Raw genomic sequence first — 17,383 nt, 5'->3', positions numbered from 1 at the left:
CAATACTCACATTTCTATGTATAATTTCTCATGTCTACACATAATACTCACTCTTCCCAGCTCTTTATCTTCAAGTGCCAGCACGCCGGTGCTTTCTGTAAAGAGCTTTACTTTAACAACAGGACGAGGGTGAGTAGTGGTGAAATCCCCTTGAGTTCCCCACCTGCAACAAATAAAAGAACAGAATTTAACTGGGGCTGAGGACAGGCCTGAGAGTGATAAGACTGTAATCCTTTGTACAGATTTTTTATTAATGCATTCCTAGAACTTAATTTCCAAACTTTTTGTGAGAGAGGGTAGGATAGAGAGAGCAGGTTTATATTTGATCGTCCAAGATGAAATATTTACATGGGAGAACTGGCTTTTCTCTACAAGAAGCCAAACCATTTTTTTTCTGTATGACTTTTGTCATAAAAATCATAGTTTAGTTAATGACAAAACCCCAAAAGAGAGATATTTGTTCTATTAAATATCCCTGGCAATGTTCAAGGCCAGGCGGGACAGAGCCTTGGGTGACATGGCCCAGGACGAGGAGTCCCTGCCCATGGCAGGGGGTTTGAAACTTGATGATCTTAAGCTCCTTTCCAACCCTAACTATTCTATGATTCTGTATGATTCTCTGTTCACTATCTTGTGCACACAAGTCAAATTAATTCAGCAAAGAATCATCTCTCAATTCTAAAAAAAAATACATTTAGGTTACCAAACCACACAGAAATTAAGAGACTTGACCAGAGAAAACTGTGTTTTATGAGATGTTACAACTTAGTATAAGCATGTAGGAAAAATGTAAACACAAACACAAAAGAATGGAGAAAACAAATATTATTTATGAGAGTGACTACAACTCTGCAAGACAATTATTGCCACAAGGCTTCATGCTTTTAGAGAACCTAAATACAGCAAACAAACTTGGGTTTTTCATTGAAAGAGCATCTCTTATCTCAGTTAAGACACTTGCTTTGTTAGCATTAGGTTGCAACTTCCTCCAACAAGCTGTTCCATTTCCCTAAAGAAGTGCATGGTACTCATTGCTTTGATGACACGAATTCTGATTATGCTACTAGGCACAACCAAAACACACAAAAAAAGTAAGTGTAGCTGCAGTTTCTCTCCTTTTATTTCCAGTAGAGACATTAACATTAGCAGAAACTAAAGAAATAGTGAAAAGAGGTGGCCTGAAGAATATGCTCTGTAAAACCATATATTACACAAGCTAAAAACCTCAGGGCCTCATTTACAAAAGCAGTTATTTTTATTCTACATTCGAGAATGATTTACAGTGTCTGCATTGCTGGAAAATGAACATATATGGTAGCAATCCTCCAGCAAAAGGGATTTAATAGGTAGAAGTCCTTCTATAATATGTGTTAGAGACTTCAAGAGAAAGTCATAGGTAACTGAAACCAGAGGTTTAGGAAAGCAGTGGTTGTGTATAAGCCAGGTGGCTGAACACATTCCACACTACAGAAGTGAGGTCCACTGAAAATTAACTGAACGTTATGTTACATTCTCTCTTCTTTGCTTTGTCTGGATTAGACTGATGCTCACTCTCTGTCTGCAGTAGATATAGCCCTAGCCTGAGCCAAAGTGGTAACTGAAACAGGGACTCTGACATGAAATTACCTTCCCAAGTGGGAGAAAATCTGTTCTGTGATCTGATGATAGATGCTGCAGTTGCAAGACAAGACAATACCCAGCCCTGCTGCTCTTCCCAGTGGCAGTCCCAGAGGTAGGTTTTATCACAATACAAAAATGAGATTTCAAGGAGAAAGCATCTTCATAAAGGATATTTGTATTTTTAGTCTTTCCCCTCAGATCCAGCTACTCAGGAAGAATGCTGCCTTGCAATTGCAAACACAATCTAAGCACTTTGTTAGCTGCTCTCTCAGGCACTAAGATATATTCATCCCTGAGCATCCAGAGGCCTTGAACAACGCACAAGGCAATGGACAGGATAACCCAAATAATCAAGGGCATCTCCTATTAAAATAACAAAACAAATCCCTCTCTACAAAGATCTAGTGCTAGCACTAACTCACAGACAGAAAAAAAGAAATCAAAGAGACGCAGCCTGTTCCCTGGCTGTCACTGAGCAGTAGGTATGTGCCACAGTGTGTGCTAGAGTCTGGGCACCCCAGCATCTGGTTCCAGGACCTCCTGAGAAAGTGTCCAACTTTACCAGACACACACACCGGCTCCATTTCTGGAAGACAGAGCAGGGAGGGAGAGATGGGACGCACTTGAGCCTTGCCCAGGGAGCCTGGCAGAATTTCCTGCTTCTCTCATTGAGATGCACAATGAAAGACTGATGCAGATGGGACTAACATGCAGTCATCACCTTTTGTTGGCACTCCTATAGTACTAGAAATCATCTTTAACACAGATCTGATCACTAGCCTTGAATGATATCTTTCTTGTACCCCTTGTTCCATCTGCAGCATTAAATGAAAACCCTTGGCTGAAAAGCAAGTCTGAACCGATTCCTAAAGCTTAATGTTCACAGTGCAAACATTCCATGCATTTATCTTCACCCTTCTGGCTGATCATGACTTCAGCTGACTTTCATAACCTCTTATGACCATGCCTTTGGAAGCAAGTTATCTGCTAGAGCAGATGGGTCACAGATCTTACTGCCTAGACTTTTATCACAATTTCTCAGGAAAAAGCACATGAGGAATCAAAAAGGCCAATCTAGGATTGTATTCTTTTGCAAGATGCTTACTTGCAGGCATCTGGTATTTCTCTCAGCTGCCAATATCACAGCAAATTACACAAGGCTCATAGCTCATCTCTTTATGCCTTGTGGATTACTAGAACATAAACCCTGTTTCTGCGGGAGCTTTGTGTTGTGGCATAGGTATTGCTTCACACCATCTGAAATCAGAAGTTAGGAGAAAGCAGCCGAATAGAAGCAATATCATGTTTACTTTAGTTTGCTTCTTCCAAGAATCATAATGATATGAAAAACCCAATAATCCAGACAGAAATTTTTATCTATGTGTTCTACATTTAAAAGCATGTTATTACGTATGCTACTACTACATCAGGCATTAACTGAAGAGGAAGTCAGATTAAGTGTAACTAAAATGTGTAATATCGAATTCCCAAATGTAGGCTCACCCTTATGGACAGTGCTGTTACTAAAAATTTTCAATTTGCATTTGTCTGTTTTCACAGTACAAAATTAAGTGTAAAATGGCCTTACTGGGTGTATTTTGCACTCTCAGCACCTATTAATAAACTTTTGTCTCGTTAAAAACAAAATTCTGAGCTATAAAGATTGTGCCATGAATATATCAAGGTACCAGACACTCAGTATTTATTAAGGGTTATCCAAAACGGGGTAGACTGAGTAAAGCATGCAGGTATACATAAACCAGCCAATTTTGAAATACACTTTGCTGTTCTGAAATAAAAACATGTTGGTCCTCAAAATCTGCCAGCTTTCAATTCGTCCCCTAGCTATTTCTTTTATAACATCTCGTCAGACTCAACAAATTCACTCTTTGTTCTTTCTGTTTATGAATAATACTTTGCCTTAACCAAATTCCATTGAAAGACGTATCACATTTCAGGTTCTCTATCTCAGAGGATAAAAAGAGATACCAGATTTTCAGTGTACAGATCATCTTAAAATTACTTATAATGTAATTGCAAGCAACAGCTTTGGAGAAGCTACTGTCCCACATCATCTGTGACTAAGAACTCTGCAAGTAATCAATCCTATATATAATGCAAAATCATAAATATAGCTTACTTAGCCAATAAATAGGAATTTAGGGAATTATTTGTTATGTCCACTGTAAAATTCTGTCAACTTTCTCTGTACTTCTTGTGATTTATTCTACAACTATATGTCTGTTCAGTGGGCTGTTTAGTTTAATTGTGAAAAATAGGTTAGGTTACCTAATAATTCATGGAAACAATACCAAACCAGTAATTATTATGACACAAATCTTGACTGCCATTACTTTAATTTCGTATTTAAATTTTTAGATTTTATGTGCCAATATAATTATGTCTACTTGGTTTCTCAAAATTTAACATTTTTCTTCCATAACACATTTGTCTTCTGTCAAATGTATTTATTAATACCTATTGAAATGCTAGTATTTCCTGTTCTCACATCTGCTTAATCTCATTGGAGTAGCTATAGTGGAACATTTCCTTTAAATTTAAAAGCTAAGCTGTTAGATACAGGTCAGACAAATCTGTATTTTCTTTTAAGGTTGGGGTTGCACCCTGACATTGTCCTGGAGAAAATACAGTACTTCTAAGAAGTATCTTTCTGACAAGCTGATTAAAAGTCGACCAGCACACAAAAGATTGTTTGTATTATTCATAAGATTGAGTAACTTTCATTTGTTCAACTGACTGACCTTTGACAGTTTTTAAGTATGACCTAAAAACGTAGACAACAGAATTAGAGTACAGCATAAAGAAAAGGTACTTTTCTTTATATTTTGACAGCAATAACCATTAAATATTTTCTACAAGATAATAAATCCTACAGGTGCCTTTCACTTTGCATACAAGGGAGCATGTGAACCTGTAGGTTGCAACTTGATTTTCTGTGAAAAGAGAAGGAAGTTATATGTGCCATTTTGATCTCATTTGAGTCAAAGTATGTTTCAGGCAATTTATTTCAAGCTTACTCTGCTATGGAGATAGTGTACTGTGTAAGTAGGAGCCAGAAGGAAGAACGGGCAAATTAATTCACGTTACATCTTCAATAGCCATTTACAAAACGTGTATCTTTAATAATTCTTAACACAATAGAAAAATTTAATGCTTTATATTTGCAATAGCGTATGTTTTAACTACCAAATGTATGTAAGCAATGAAAAACAGGAAAGGAGTCATTTCCACAGATTTGAAGAAGCTGCTGGTATATGAATACCTGTCCAGTGATTGTTGCCAATGTGAACATGACCAGTGTGTTTAGATAGGAAGTGCAAAATTTTTGTTAAAACAAGTGTGGATCTCTTGTCGTGTTCACATTGAATTAAAAAGTCCCATTATAATCTGTTCATTTATTTTAGATCTTGGTAGAGGGGTAATCAAAAGTAACAATAATTTCAGTGCTGCATGCTGCAGTGTCACTCACTCATTAACCACAGCCTACCAACTACTATGTACCTACCTAAACCTACCAACTTCAAGCCTAAAAGAAACCAAATCATAGAATCATAGAATACTTAGGGTTGGAAAGGACCTTAAGATCACTTAGTTCTACCCCCCTGCCATGGGCAGGGACACCTCACACTAAATCATATCACCCAAGGCCTTGTCCAACCTCGACTTGAACACTGCCACGGATGGAGCATTCACAACCTCCCTGGGCAACCTATTCCAGTGCCTCACCACCCTAACAGGAAAGAATTTCCTTCTTATATCCAACCTAAACTTCCCCTGTTTAAGTTTTAACCCATTACCCCTTGTCCTGTCACTACAGTCCCTAATGAAGAGTCCCTCTCCAGCATCCCTATAGGCCCCCTTCAGATACTGGAAGGCTGCTATGAGGTCTCCACGCAGCCTTCTCTTCTGCAGGCTGAACAGCCCCAACTCTCTCAGCCTATCTTCATACGGGAGGTGCTCCAGTCCCCTGATCATCCTCGTGGCCCTCCTCTGGACTTGTTCCAACACTTCCATGTCCTTTTTATGTTGAGGACACCAGAACTGCACACAATACTCCAGGTGAGGTCTCACAAGAGCAGAGTAGAAGGGCAGGATCACCTCCTTTGACCTGCTGGTCACGCTCCTTTTGATGCAGCCCAGGATACAGTTGGCTTTCTGGGCTGTGAGCACACACTGAAGCCGGCTCATGTTCATTTTCTCATCAACCAACACCCCCAACTCCTTCTCCTTGGGCTGCTCTGAATCTCTTCTCTGCCCAACCTGTACCTGTGCCTGGGATTTCTCCAACCCAGGTGGAGGACCTTGCACTTGGCATGGTTAAACTTCATGAGGTTGGCATCAGCCCACCTCACAAGCGTGTCCTGCCTCTTCTGGCTCTCGTTTTGCCACATCATTTTCCTATGTACATATTATATTTTTGCTTTCATCTACTCATTACTATAGAAACTGCAATGATTTGAAGTTTGATAATTTTCAACCATAAGCCCCAGTCTTTCCACCATATTTACACTGCTGTCAGAGGTATGTGTGCTGATATTGTAATTAGTGAAAGACTCCTTTGCCAAAGTTGATTTCCCTTCACTGAAAAAGGATCCCTACCAGCAAAGATGTGGATGTTTATTTCAGTTAAAGATTATCACTGTGTCACAGAACCCTCTCTAAGGAAATTTTTTTTTCTACTTCATTTTGGAACACATTTCATATGCTTGAAACTGCAGCAAACTTCTCTCTGAGGTTTTCCACTCTAATCATGGTCTGTGTTAGTCAAAACTTTTCTTTATACGGTCTTAAATCCCCAGTTTTCAATGGGAGCAAATGTTTTAAAATTTATTATTCTAAGCAAACATCTAGAAATTTTATTTCATCCCTATTTATTGGAACATTCTCTTTCTGACAAAATAGCAAGTCCACAGAACTTTGCACCATCAGGAACTGATTTTCCTCAGCCATTCAGAAATATTCTCCTTTTGAAATCAATCCCAGAATCCATGGGTCTCTTTCATGCTTCCTTTTGCATCTTTCTCAGTTTAACTCTTGATTTAAATCTACATCAACTGGCTTTTTAATACTGCATTAAATCACCTTAAGAGGTCTTCTACAAGAGTTTTCTTATTTCCTATCCACACAGAGATGAGCTACAGACCTGAAGTGAGCAGGAAGATGAACCAAAACCAGTTTGTTAGGCATCCGACTGCTCCGCATGACTAAGATTCACCAGCACTTCATATTTGCACATTGTGGAGCTGGACTGAAAATGCAATCTTGAAGTCTGTGTAACATCTCCAAGTCTCAACTATCTCAAGAATCTGTATCAACTTTGTTATTTCTACTTTGCTTAGAAACATACTTTAACTGTAGAGAAATAAGCATCCTCAGGTTAGAAATCATCCTCATAGTGCAAGTCATGAGATGGAAGGCCAGGAAACAAAAAAGACAGATGACACAGCTCCTCCCTGACACATCTGACTACAGTGATACTTTAGTTCAGAACACCTTAAATCCAGGTCTGAAACATTCTGCTACTAGTGAAGTATCGTGTGAATGTGGAATTTATGAGGTATTGCATATTACTAACTACAACTGAATATATACAGATGGAGAGAGGAAAAAAAAGTAAGATGGCAAGCAAGCCACTGTACCAGCAGTGCAAGTTACCCCAGAGCAATCTAACAATAAATCTTTAATTTAATGAGAAGGTTCCATTCAGCCAAACAAAAATAGAGTTAAACCCATCCTTATCTGACTTTTTTACGGAGATTCCCAAAGAGAGTATTAGTTGGTACTAATCGTTGCTAGTTCTTCTCCACTAATAATTGGACAAACATCGTAAGCATCTCCTTTTCTCTTACAAGCATCTGTCTGGCAATGACTGACACCAGGATGAATTGCGGCCTTAATGCTAACAGCTGTCTCATACAATCCAAAGGCATGTTTATTTTCTGACTTCTGCACAGCTTACAAAATAATATGAACATTCCATCTTCTCCCTTTAATGAAAGCTATTGAAAAAGGATGTCAAAATGTTACTGCACAAGCAACAGAAATTTATTATGCAACATCAGGGATTTAATAGGGCAATGATTATTACTTATGTGCAATATTACAACCATTATCTTTACTTTCATATATATATATATATTTTCTCCATTACATCAGTGGAATCTGGAAATCATGTTTGAAACCATAAGGGAAAGAGTTTGCTTGTACCTTTCTATAATGCTTATAATGGGGTTGCAAAAAAATTACATATATTTATTTGAAAATTGCTCATTATTTTGATGGAAATGCAAGGAACATTATTTCCTCCATCAGAGCAAGCACATTAAACTGCAGCTGAAAAGTAACCTATAAAGAAAGTTTGAAACTAATCCTTTATATGGCTTAACTGTTCTTCCTTGTGTTATTGTGATCCTCCTGTTTTATGCAGAAATCTTGCTACAAACTGCAGATTCGTTGCTTTTTAATCCCTACTACAAAAACATTGACACTTTGCATAAAAACTTTCAGGCTGTCAGCTAGTGAAGGAGCATTAAAATAGTAATGGTTTTAACAGATCAAAATCTTCCTAAAACTACAAAATATATATACACGAGAAAGATAATTTGTTCTACAGAGATGGATGACAGTAGGAAGAAGTACAGAAAGAAAGGGAAATTTTGGTATAAGGCTGGAAGGCCATGTAATTGTTTGCATCACCTTTCATTCCACCCAAGCAGGGTCCACAATACTGTTCCTCCTTCACCCTTTTTTTCTCTTTTACCATTTTTCATTTATTTCCAACTCTAAGGGAACTTTTGACTCAGCACACTAGCAGTTTGAAATGCAGACTAGCAAGCTATCTCTTGAGCACTTCCCTTACAGAAAAGTTGGGTGTTAAGCACTTGTACCTGCATATGTAAGTAACTAGGCATTCGATTTCTGACTGCATTGTCAAGTCACTGTCCAATCTAGTCATGCAGAAAAAGTGATATATCTCCTCCCCATCATGGATTCACAGGAAAGTTAAAGGCTTTTGGGGTGGTAACACTGGCAACCCTTACTTGGAACTGTGCTCTGAAGAACTGAAAGTTCCAAAAGGATCCTTACTTTGGCAAAAGCAAGGATACAGCATTTTGGTGTATATGCTGTATTGTAAAGCCTCTTTAGACTAGACTAATATGAAAGGAAGAAAAGAATAATCTGATCACATGGTGTTTTTTCAGGGTTGACTTTTGGTAAAAATAACTGTTTGAAATAAAGGAATTAACAGAGCTGAGAATTCTACCCATTTATGACAGAGCTAATAATGAGTTAGGCACAATAATGTATTTCTTTTTAAACATAAAACATTTTTAGAATCTGAAAAAAAATGACTTGTTAAAAAAAAGCAAAATTATGAATAGCTTTTCTTTAAAAATGTGTCTAATGCAAACCTGAAAGGAAAACCAAAAGACAGGTTCAGTGCATAATAAGCAACTAAGTGAAAGCGCCCATTTAGGCTTTCTACACCGACAATGAGGAAAGTGCATTCTAACACTACAGAATGCTATTATGACAAGTATTGTCATCACAAACATAAACTGGTATGAATAAATTATTACTTAGCCTTGCTTTCCCATCTGACTTTCAATACAGGCAACTAAGACAAGTCAGGGTGAAGATTTTAAGTGGTGCATAACAAGGCTGACACATTGCTAAGTCCTAAGAACCATTGCTACATATTGTGTGAAGAATTAGTGAGAGGCGTTAACTCCTGTTTCCCACTGAGTTTCAAACCCAGCTAGGGGCTGGTGATGGACACCAAGGCCAGACATGAATATCTATGCTTTTGAAATTTCTGTATCCATATTTATTTCAATATTGCCTTGATAAAGATAATTATGAATCCATCCCAACATTGTTAAAAGTTGCAAATCCTATTTATTTCATATTATTTAGTATTTGTGCAACACTTTAAGCCTTCAATATGTTCAAATATTGATAAACTGACAGTACTTCAATGAAGCAGATAGATGTCACTTCAATCTAAAGATGTGTGAAAACACAAAGTTGACCTATCTGAGTATGCATCGTTTATCAGGGAAGACCTAGGAATCAAATAAGAAAATTTCAGTATTCCATCTGGCATCACACTGCTTTCTCTTTCACTCTGAAACCCTTTTTACTCCTCTGGTTCCTACTGTTCTTATCAGCTGTCCACATTATTCTGTCTTTGTTTCTGCTGCCCTCCTACTCTCAATCTGCTGGTATTGCTTTCAAGTAGGTCCATTAACCTTGAGACTCATACCTTATATACTATACAGTTATTAAGAAATTTCAAGATCTATAATTTTTTTTCTTCATCTGTTCAGTGGACTGTTCTGTATTCCAAAAGTACTGGACCTCTTGACACCTCAGAATCTCAGTACTAACACAGTGACAGCAGAATCTGGTCATGGCAGGGTGAAAACCAGTTTTCTGACAGTCATGAGCATCTGAGATGTACAAAGTACTCTTAGTCTGAAGAGGACTCAATAGCAAAAAAAATATTTCTTTTAAACCCTTTTCTTCAACCAATCTCTTTACCATAACAACAAACCAAAACTAAATGAAACCACACAATTCAAACACTGTATCAAGTCAAATGTTTAGCGATTATTTTAAACATACCTGTATTATATTGCTAATAACAAATAAAAGCAAATTTTTGAAAGGTATCTTCAAACCAAGATACAAGGATGGTATATTTTGAAAATGTAAATTTTGATTTGATCAGAATGTCCCATTTCAACAGCAATCCAAAGGAATTGTTTTCATATCAGTATTGCCCATACAAAATAATAAAATTTTCAAAAGATGAGCCAGGTGCAGAGCACTTTGAATAACAAGAGAATCCACTCTACCAGAGTATTCCAGAAGGAGACTGGAGGTAAAATCTGAGGTAATCCTTCCCAACCCCATAATTTTTCAGACAGACCACCATCCCTCTACATGATAATTTACAGGCTGCCTTTGCCTTCACTTGACCCATCCAGAGGCCAGTTAGCTATATTAGCATGAACCTTAGCATGAGCCAAAACATTTTTCTTCTACACAGGATTTAACTGGCTGTGGCTCAACACTGCACTATGCATAGCCAAATGTCCTTCAGTTTGAAGATGGATCACACATCTGTAGATGCTTTAGTGCAATGCTAAACAATGCTTATTACTGTCTGCAAAATATTAGTCACATTTCCTGTGGATCAGGTAGGAATCAGAATGGAAACAGATATATCATGTACATTAAGAAGTGAGTAAAGTCTTTCTTTAAGCCCTGTTATAGTGAAATGGATAACAGTGGGACACACATCTTCAAGCCCCAAGGATTCAAAAATGCACTATGAAATAAAACTGGTATCTGTCTTGCAAGAGACATGTAATGTCATTATACATGCTAAAGGACAGTCACCCTGAAACAGCTAATCCTTCCAGCAGTGACATTAGATGAAAAGGGTTAATAACCTCTTATTAATCATAAAGCCCGCATCCCACTGGCTTTCTGCCTGTGGTCTAAGCGTGGCAGCAGAAGGCAGTGCACCAAAGCCACAGTCTTCAGATGTGCAAACATCACATCAGGGCAGAAATTCTGGTTGCTTTCAGCCAATTATTATCATGCTGAGCACAAAGCAGCAAGGAGAACAACTAGGATTTAGACAGAACAATCAAAGAAATTAAAGTGAAGAAAATAAAAAAAGGTATGCCCTGGTGGCAGAAGGATTGTGTTTATTACTAACTATCCAAATAGAGATTGCAACCAACTTTGGTTATCTCCTTCCTCCTCTCATCCCAATTTCTTCCATACCAAACTTCTTGATCTGGCAAGTGAATATTCCCTTTTATCATAGGTAGACAGACTTATGGAGAACATTTTGAGAATTAGTCATGGAATCACCATAACATTTAGGCTATAAGGAACTGCTGGAGGTGACCTTGTTCAAACCCTGCTGAGAGAAAGGCCAGTTAAAATCAGGTTGCTCTGGGTATAATCCAGTTGAATTTCAAGTTTCTTTTAATATTAAGAGCCTGTATGTAATTCATATTTCTCTGCAATAAGAAAGGTGAAAAACATCTTAGACAACTTCTAATAGTAATCAATGACCATAGAAACTCGAGTATTTTAGAAATTCTGTACCTTTTTTTGAGAATATCATATTGCTTTTTATATTTGATCTGATTAGGTATTATTTCCTTTCTTTAAAAAGCAAGCGATTGATTAGTCATCAAGAACAACTGAATAAAACTGTCATGTTAATTTTCAGGTGAATCCATATTCCTTTTGTGAAAATTTTCCACCATTAATCCACAACACAGGCTGGGATAAATGAATTTTTTTCTTCTCCATCTTTTCCTTTGCACAACAAAGAAAACATCAGATAATTTCCCACTTGTAATTTCTTTTTTCCTCTTCACAGCTGGATACTATACTGACATATATGGTATTTGCTCATAGCAGCCAAGTTTTTGAAAAGTAGTTTCTTCAGTCTTATTTTGTGAATTGACAATCCAAAAAAGACAGACTTACTGCCACACAAGATGGAAGCCATGATGGAATTTGTCCTTTAAGGACACAAAGATGAATCTTAGAGCAAATTCTAATAATCATTATGCAACTCAAACCTAGTTTATGAAAGCAAACATACTTTGTTTCCTGTCATGATCATTACCCCAATGACTTCCCTAAAATTCCCAAATGCTTATGAAAAGATGACCAAGTTTTCAGCATTGTCCCCATCACCATAATTATGTCTCATAGGCTTTAGCCTTTGAAATGATCTCACTAATAATACACAGAGGTTCTCTAACATGCAACCTCACTTTTGTAAATGTTGCATAAAATTTAAGAAAAAAAGTCTGGAAGCCAAAAAGTAGGCTGAACAATTCTACTTTGTTATTCTTTAAGTTCAACAATGGATTTCCCTGCACTTCTCTGAAAGTAAAAAAACTTCCAAAGGTAATAATAGTCAAAAGAACTGGTGAAATCCATTAAGTAAGACTCTGTTCAAGAACCTAAATCCTAAAGAGAATATATCCTCAGAAGAGACAATAGGAAGCATAGGAACAACAAGACAAGCATAGTTAGATCAGGCACTTCGGAACCACAATCTCACTATCCTTCTATAAAAATCCCATGTGCAAATATACTCATTTCAATAAATAAGCACCCAAACAGAAAAAAAACCCACCCTAAGGAGAGCTGGATGGCTTGCCAGCAATAAACAAGTTTGATTACGAGCTGATTAGAACACACTTTGTGTTACTGTCTCTTGTTTCTTCCTATGCTTAGTCTGTAGACTCAAAAGAATATGAGGCAGGTACAACATTTTAATTCTATTTTTCCTTCTGTGCAAGAGCAATAACATGGATTCTTACACATGTAAAAAATATAAGGAATGATCACTGAAAGCTAACACTATAGTTAATTAATCTCATTTATGCAGATGTATCAGAGCAGTAGCAGGTGAAAAGAGTAGGTGTGCCTTGTCTGTCCTTTTGTACTGTACATCTGTGTCATGCAATCACAGGTTACGTGACAGTTGTAGGTATGACCATCCATGTTTCCCTTAATCAAAACTAAAAATTTGAAAGTAGCAGGCACTATGATGAAGAAATAAGACTAGCTGATGTTTGGAACATGGCTGACACAGGTTATAAATGTTGTCTATCCATTCTGCCTACAGAAAGGTCATCTTAGGTGACATCCTGTATTAAAAAAAGTTTTCTTTTTTTATGAGTGACCATGTTGTTTAAGGAAATGTTAAATTTCAAAAATTAACCCCTTTTTCCTTTTTTTTTTTTTTAAGCTGTTCTACAGAATTTTTGTTAAGTAATCTTTAATGATGCATCCACAAGTACTCATACTTTAAATACTGTCTGGAATTAAGAATGGTAGAATATTGTATAAAAATAATATGAGCAGCATTTACTTAATTTGTGCAGTCTTTACTGAGGTTCCCTGCCTCCTCTGGTCAGATAGTTATGTGTTCTTCACAGACTTGTAATACATAATAGCCCTTTTTATAAGGTTATACAATCACTGGCAGCAAAATATGATCATCTTGTCTTGTTTACATGAAGAATATCCTGGCTCCATTAAAATTTTCTCATCATGCAAGCTATGATCTTTTTCTGTTGCCTAAATATGTGACAACAGAATGTCACTTGTACGGATAAAAGATAGCATGTTCCCATCTTTTATCTTTAGGCATGATTATACATACCCAAAAGACAACACTTTCAAGACACCACATTATTTAATATTCATCATCAATAAAAATCAATGATAAGCAAACACGTGGACACAAGACTCCACAAGACTAAAAGCTAAGCCACATCAGTAACATTTGAAAAATGAAATTAGCACTGGATTTTGCAAGACAACCCCCTGTGGTGTCACAGCAACAAAGTTATGCAAAGCTTCACACAACTGAAGGAGACTTCTGAAGGCTCTGCCTACTGATCTCTGGCAGAAAAGGTCACAGGCTATGTTGGAGGGATTTTCAGCAGGACTAAAAGGCAGAAAACAGCTGGAAGGAATGAAGAAATATTTCACAGGCAGTAATAAAAAATTTATAGGGTTTGCATGTGAAGCTGTATAACTGATCTGTCTGCAAACTTATCCAAGACTTAAACTTAGTCAGTCTATACTGGTTTGTAGTATCTGCATTTCAGAATGACCATTTGCTACCAGTAACATTCACATCGAAAGTGCTTTATTTAGCTTGTTAAAAGAAGAAAATGAAGCACCTCAATATAAACTTACAAAAATTATTATTCAAAGGGCTAGAAAGCAGACAACGGATAAAGGCATTAAGAAACCAGAAAGTATTTCTTACAGATAAAAGGTGTGCTCTTCTCTCTGAGACTCTAACTAGGTCTTTCCCCTTTAAGAAAGGACACTGTTTCCTATTTCCTTATTATTCTTAAGGTAGCATTCAGGGATTCAGAGAAATACTTAAATAAATACCCACAAAAATAGTTGAGAAAATATTCAGCATTTTGGATATAGTGGATAAATCCGAATTAAGTCTCCACTTGACTCATGCTTCTATTCATCTTCACTCTAAGGTCACATTGGCTTGCACTCTGTTCTGAACGCGTTCATCCTAGTACGTCATTTTCTCCTTGTCACTGTCAGTTGCAGCGTTACACTGCATACACTAATGTTTTGCAGATGAAAAAAAAATGGGCATAAATAATTCTTTATACTGCTTTTTTCAAAGATGTAGCTACCAGTTCAAAATGATAAACCCACTACAAAAAAAGTATGTGACAAGCACTTGATTTGGAGCTCTCGTCAGCAGTCTCCCACAGCAGGCTGGTGGTAATCATTCACTTTTCATCACTGTCTCATTCTATGCTTAGCATGAGCACTTTGCTACCCTTTTCTGGCTGCACGTTCTATATAAAATCTGAAGTTATGTTCTCATTTATCTGGTATTTGCCAGTGTAAATATGTTACTGCTAGTGATTTGAAGACTTGAGCTGAACTACACGATTTGATTCTTCCTCCCTGCGCTCCACAATGTGTTTTGTGTTTTATCCTCCTGCCTCACTGATTATTTTCAATCCTATCAGAATGACATTACCAAAAGTTATCTCAGGAAGGAGCCAGATCCAGCAGCAGGCAAAGCAGGCAGCAGCCAAGGGCAGCCCACAACTTGTATTGTCTGTATTAGAAAAGAGACGGGCCGGCTGTGCTTGCCCAGCTGGTCACTTGCCTCTACTTACATGACTTTGACCACTGCTGCCAAAGGACAGAGGGGGAAAGAAGACATCTCTCTTCCCAGTAGTAGCACCATTACTAACAGGAGCAGATAGTCACTTCTGTTTCTATCTCTTCTTAAAACCCCCCTTTGCAGGAGGACATCCAAATCTTCACCCTGTGACTGACTGGCCCATCAGGGAATAGTGATGAGTGCTGGAAGAAACAGAGGGGCAAGAGGAGGCAGATGACTATGTAGGGCAAGGGATGTGTTGGTCATAAAAGTAAGAACAATCTGAGAAGGACTGGACACATGCTGGGATAGGAGAGAGAAAAAAAGAGAGACACCTTAAGTCTTCTGAAACTTGGGGACTCCTCCCAGCCTATAACAGTACTTCCTGAGCTCTCTTTCACCAGCATCAATTTCTGATTAAACTGTGCCAAGCCCTCTTAGTTGCCCCTGTCACTGATCAAAACAAAGCAATATTGCTACCATCAAGAAAACCTGGTTTGGCTCTGAGAAAAAAATTGAACTGTGGAATACAGAAACTATCATTCCATAGGCAGCTTCCTCCATCTTCTTTACTGTTTGCCCATAATTTACTAGTTTCATGCTTGTCTAATTTAATATCCTCCTCCATTGCCTCAAACTACATTCCTATATACGCTTACAAGCTACATGTCTCTATATGCTCGTTATCATACTGTATGCAGTGTCTCATAATTACTCTTGCCAGAAATGGAAAACAGTACAACTCAGAAGACCACAAGAATGAGATGCATTTTAAAGCTCTACCAGCCGTGCCCCTTCATGTTACACTGTTTTGTAGGACAGCAGGTCAGCAGCACCAGTAACTCATGTCTGTCCTTCCAGTGCACGGTTCAGTCATCAATTTCCTGAAGATGCATAATTTTTCCCACACAAATCCATATGAGTTTTCTGATTAAGTAAGTTTCTGATACAACATCACTTACATGGGATAGCTGGTAATCTTTCTTCCATATTCAAACAACTCATACCTGTTGAGTCTGAAAATAAATGTTTACAAGCTCAGAGCAGGTCCTAACGTTACTCCTTTTCCTAGAAAGACTCCAGTTTTTCTTGTATTGACTCCATATATTCTGGAACTTCCTTTTCACAAATTTTCTATTTATTTGACAGGTAGGAAAATCGACTTATCTGTTAGTAACTTTTACCACATATATCTATACACAATATAGATCTTCTGATCGGTTTTACAACCTTTTCCTTAACCCTCAGCTCTCAGTATGCAATAAGTAAACCATGACTTTACCATGAACCATCCCTACTATGTTTTGTTCACTATATCTGGAAATGGCTAGAAAGAAACAAAACCCTTAACACATGCAGACCGTTTTCTGGAAGAGTAACTGTGCCCAAGATTCAAGAATTTGTGCATTCTAGGTAATTTAGTGAGATTTGAAGACCCATACCAATGACATCAGAGGTTAGTTGACCATTTAAAACAGCAGTTTACAAGTTCAAGAGTGAGAAAAGACTCAGAAGAAATGGGAGCCTTGATTGTGACAGTAGGCAAAGTTTGGAGGTACTCATTGCAGGCAGTGGTATGAGAGCAACTTAAGACAAAGCACAGCTTGGAGACATGGCCTCTATGAGGAATCCCTGTGACTGTCATGGGGCCCCATGCTACCAGAGAACACCCCAGCGGGTCCACAAATTAGCAGGGGATGTTGCATATTCACTAATGACCTTGCTTCAATGTGTGCATCTCTGTGTCGTCTTGTGCCATGCTGCTTCTAGAAGTTCCTCATGTACTACATGCAAATGATAAGACTGAGCATTCCTATGCCCTGGAGACAGAACACAGCCAGGGACTATGACAAATGAATTTTACATCTTGTCCCACATATTTAGAGTTCTGCAAAGCTGTTTGAATATATCACTGGAGTAGGCTGCTGGCTTACTTGCTATGGGAATTTGCTGCAGCCAGGAGAAAGACCACCAAATTAGATCTCCTCCTCCTCCAACCCCAGAAGAGGCAGATTAAACCCTGTGGTT

The 17,383-nt window shown here is 37.8% G+C and overlaps 1 protein-coding gene across 11 annotated transcripts in view; it reads right to left on the bottom strand.

Moving 5' to 3' along the window:
* The window catches only part of CADPS2 (calcium dependent secretion activator 2), a 310,379-nt gene that overhangs the window by 163,057 nt on the left and 129,939 nt on the right, over positions 1-17,383 (bottom strand). For all 11 annotated transcript variants that reach the window (XM_057415800.1, XM_057415805.1, XM_057415801.1 and 8 more), the window contains exon 7: positions 52-163. In XM_057415800.1, coding sequence (XP_057271783.1) covers positions 52-163 — 112 coding nt within the window. The remainder of the gene's footprint in view (positions 1-51; positions 164-17,383) is intronic.

Source organism: Pezoporus wallicus, unplaced genomic scaffold, assembly GCF_028554395.1.
Source record: "Pezoporus wallicus isolate ANWC-B61680 ecotype Strahan unplaced genomic scaffold, APGP_CSIRO_Pwel_v1 contig_6966, whole genome shotgun sequence".
NCBI lineage: Eukaryota > Metazoa > Chordata > Aves > Psittaciformes > Psittacidae > Pezoporus > Pezoporus wallicus.
Note: the sequence above shows the minus strand (reverse complement) of the source record. Positions and strands in the feature narration are given on the sequence as shown.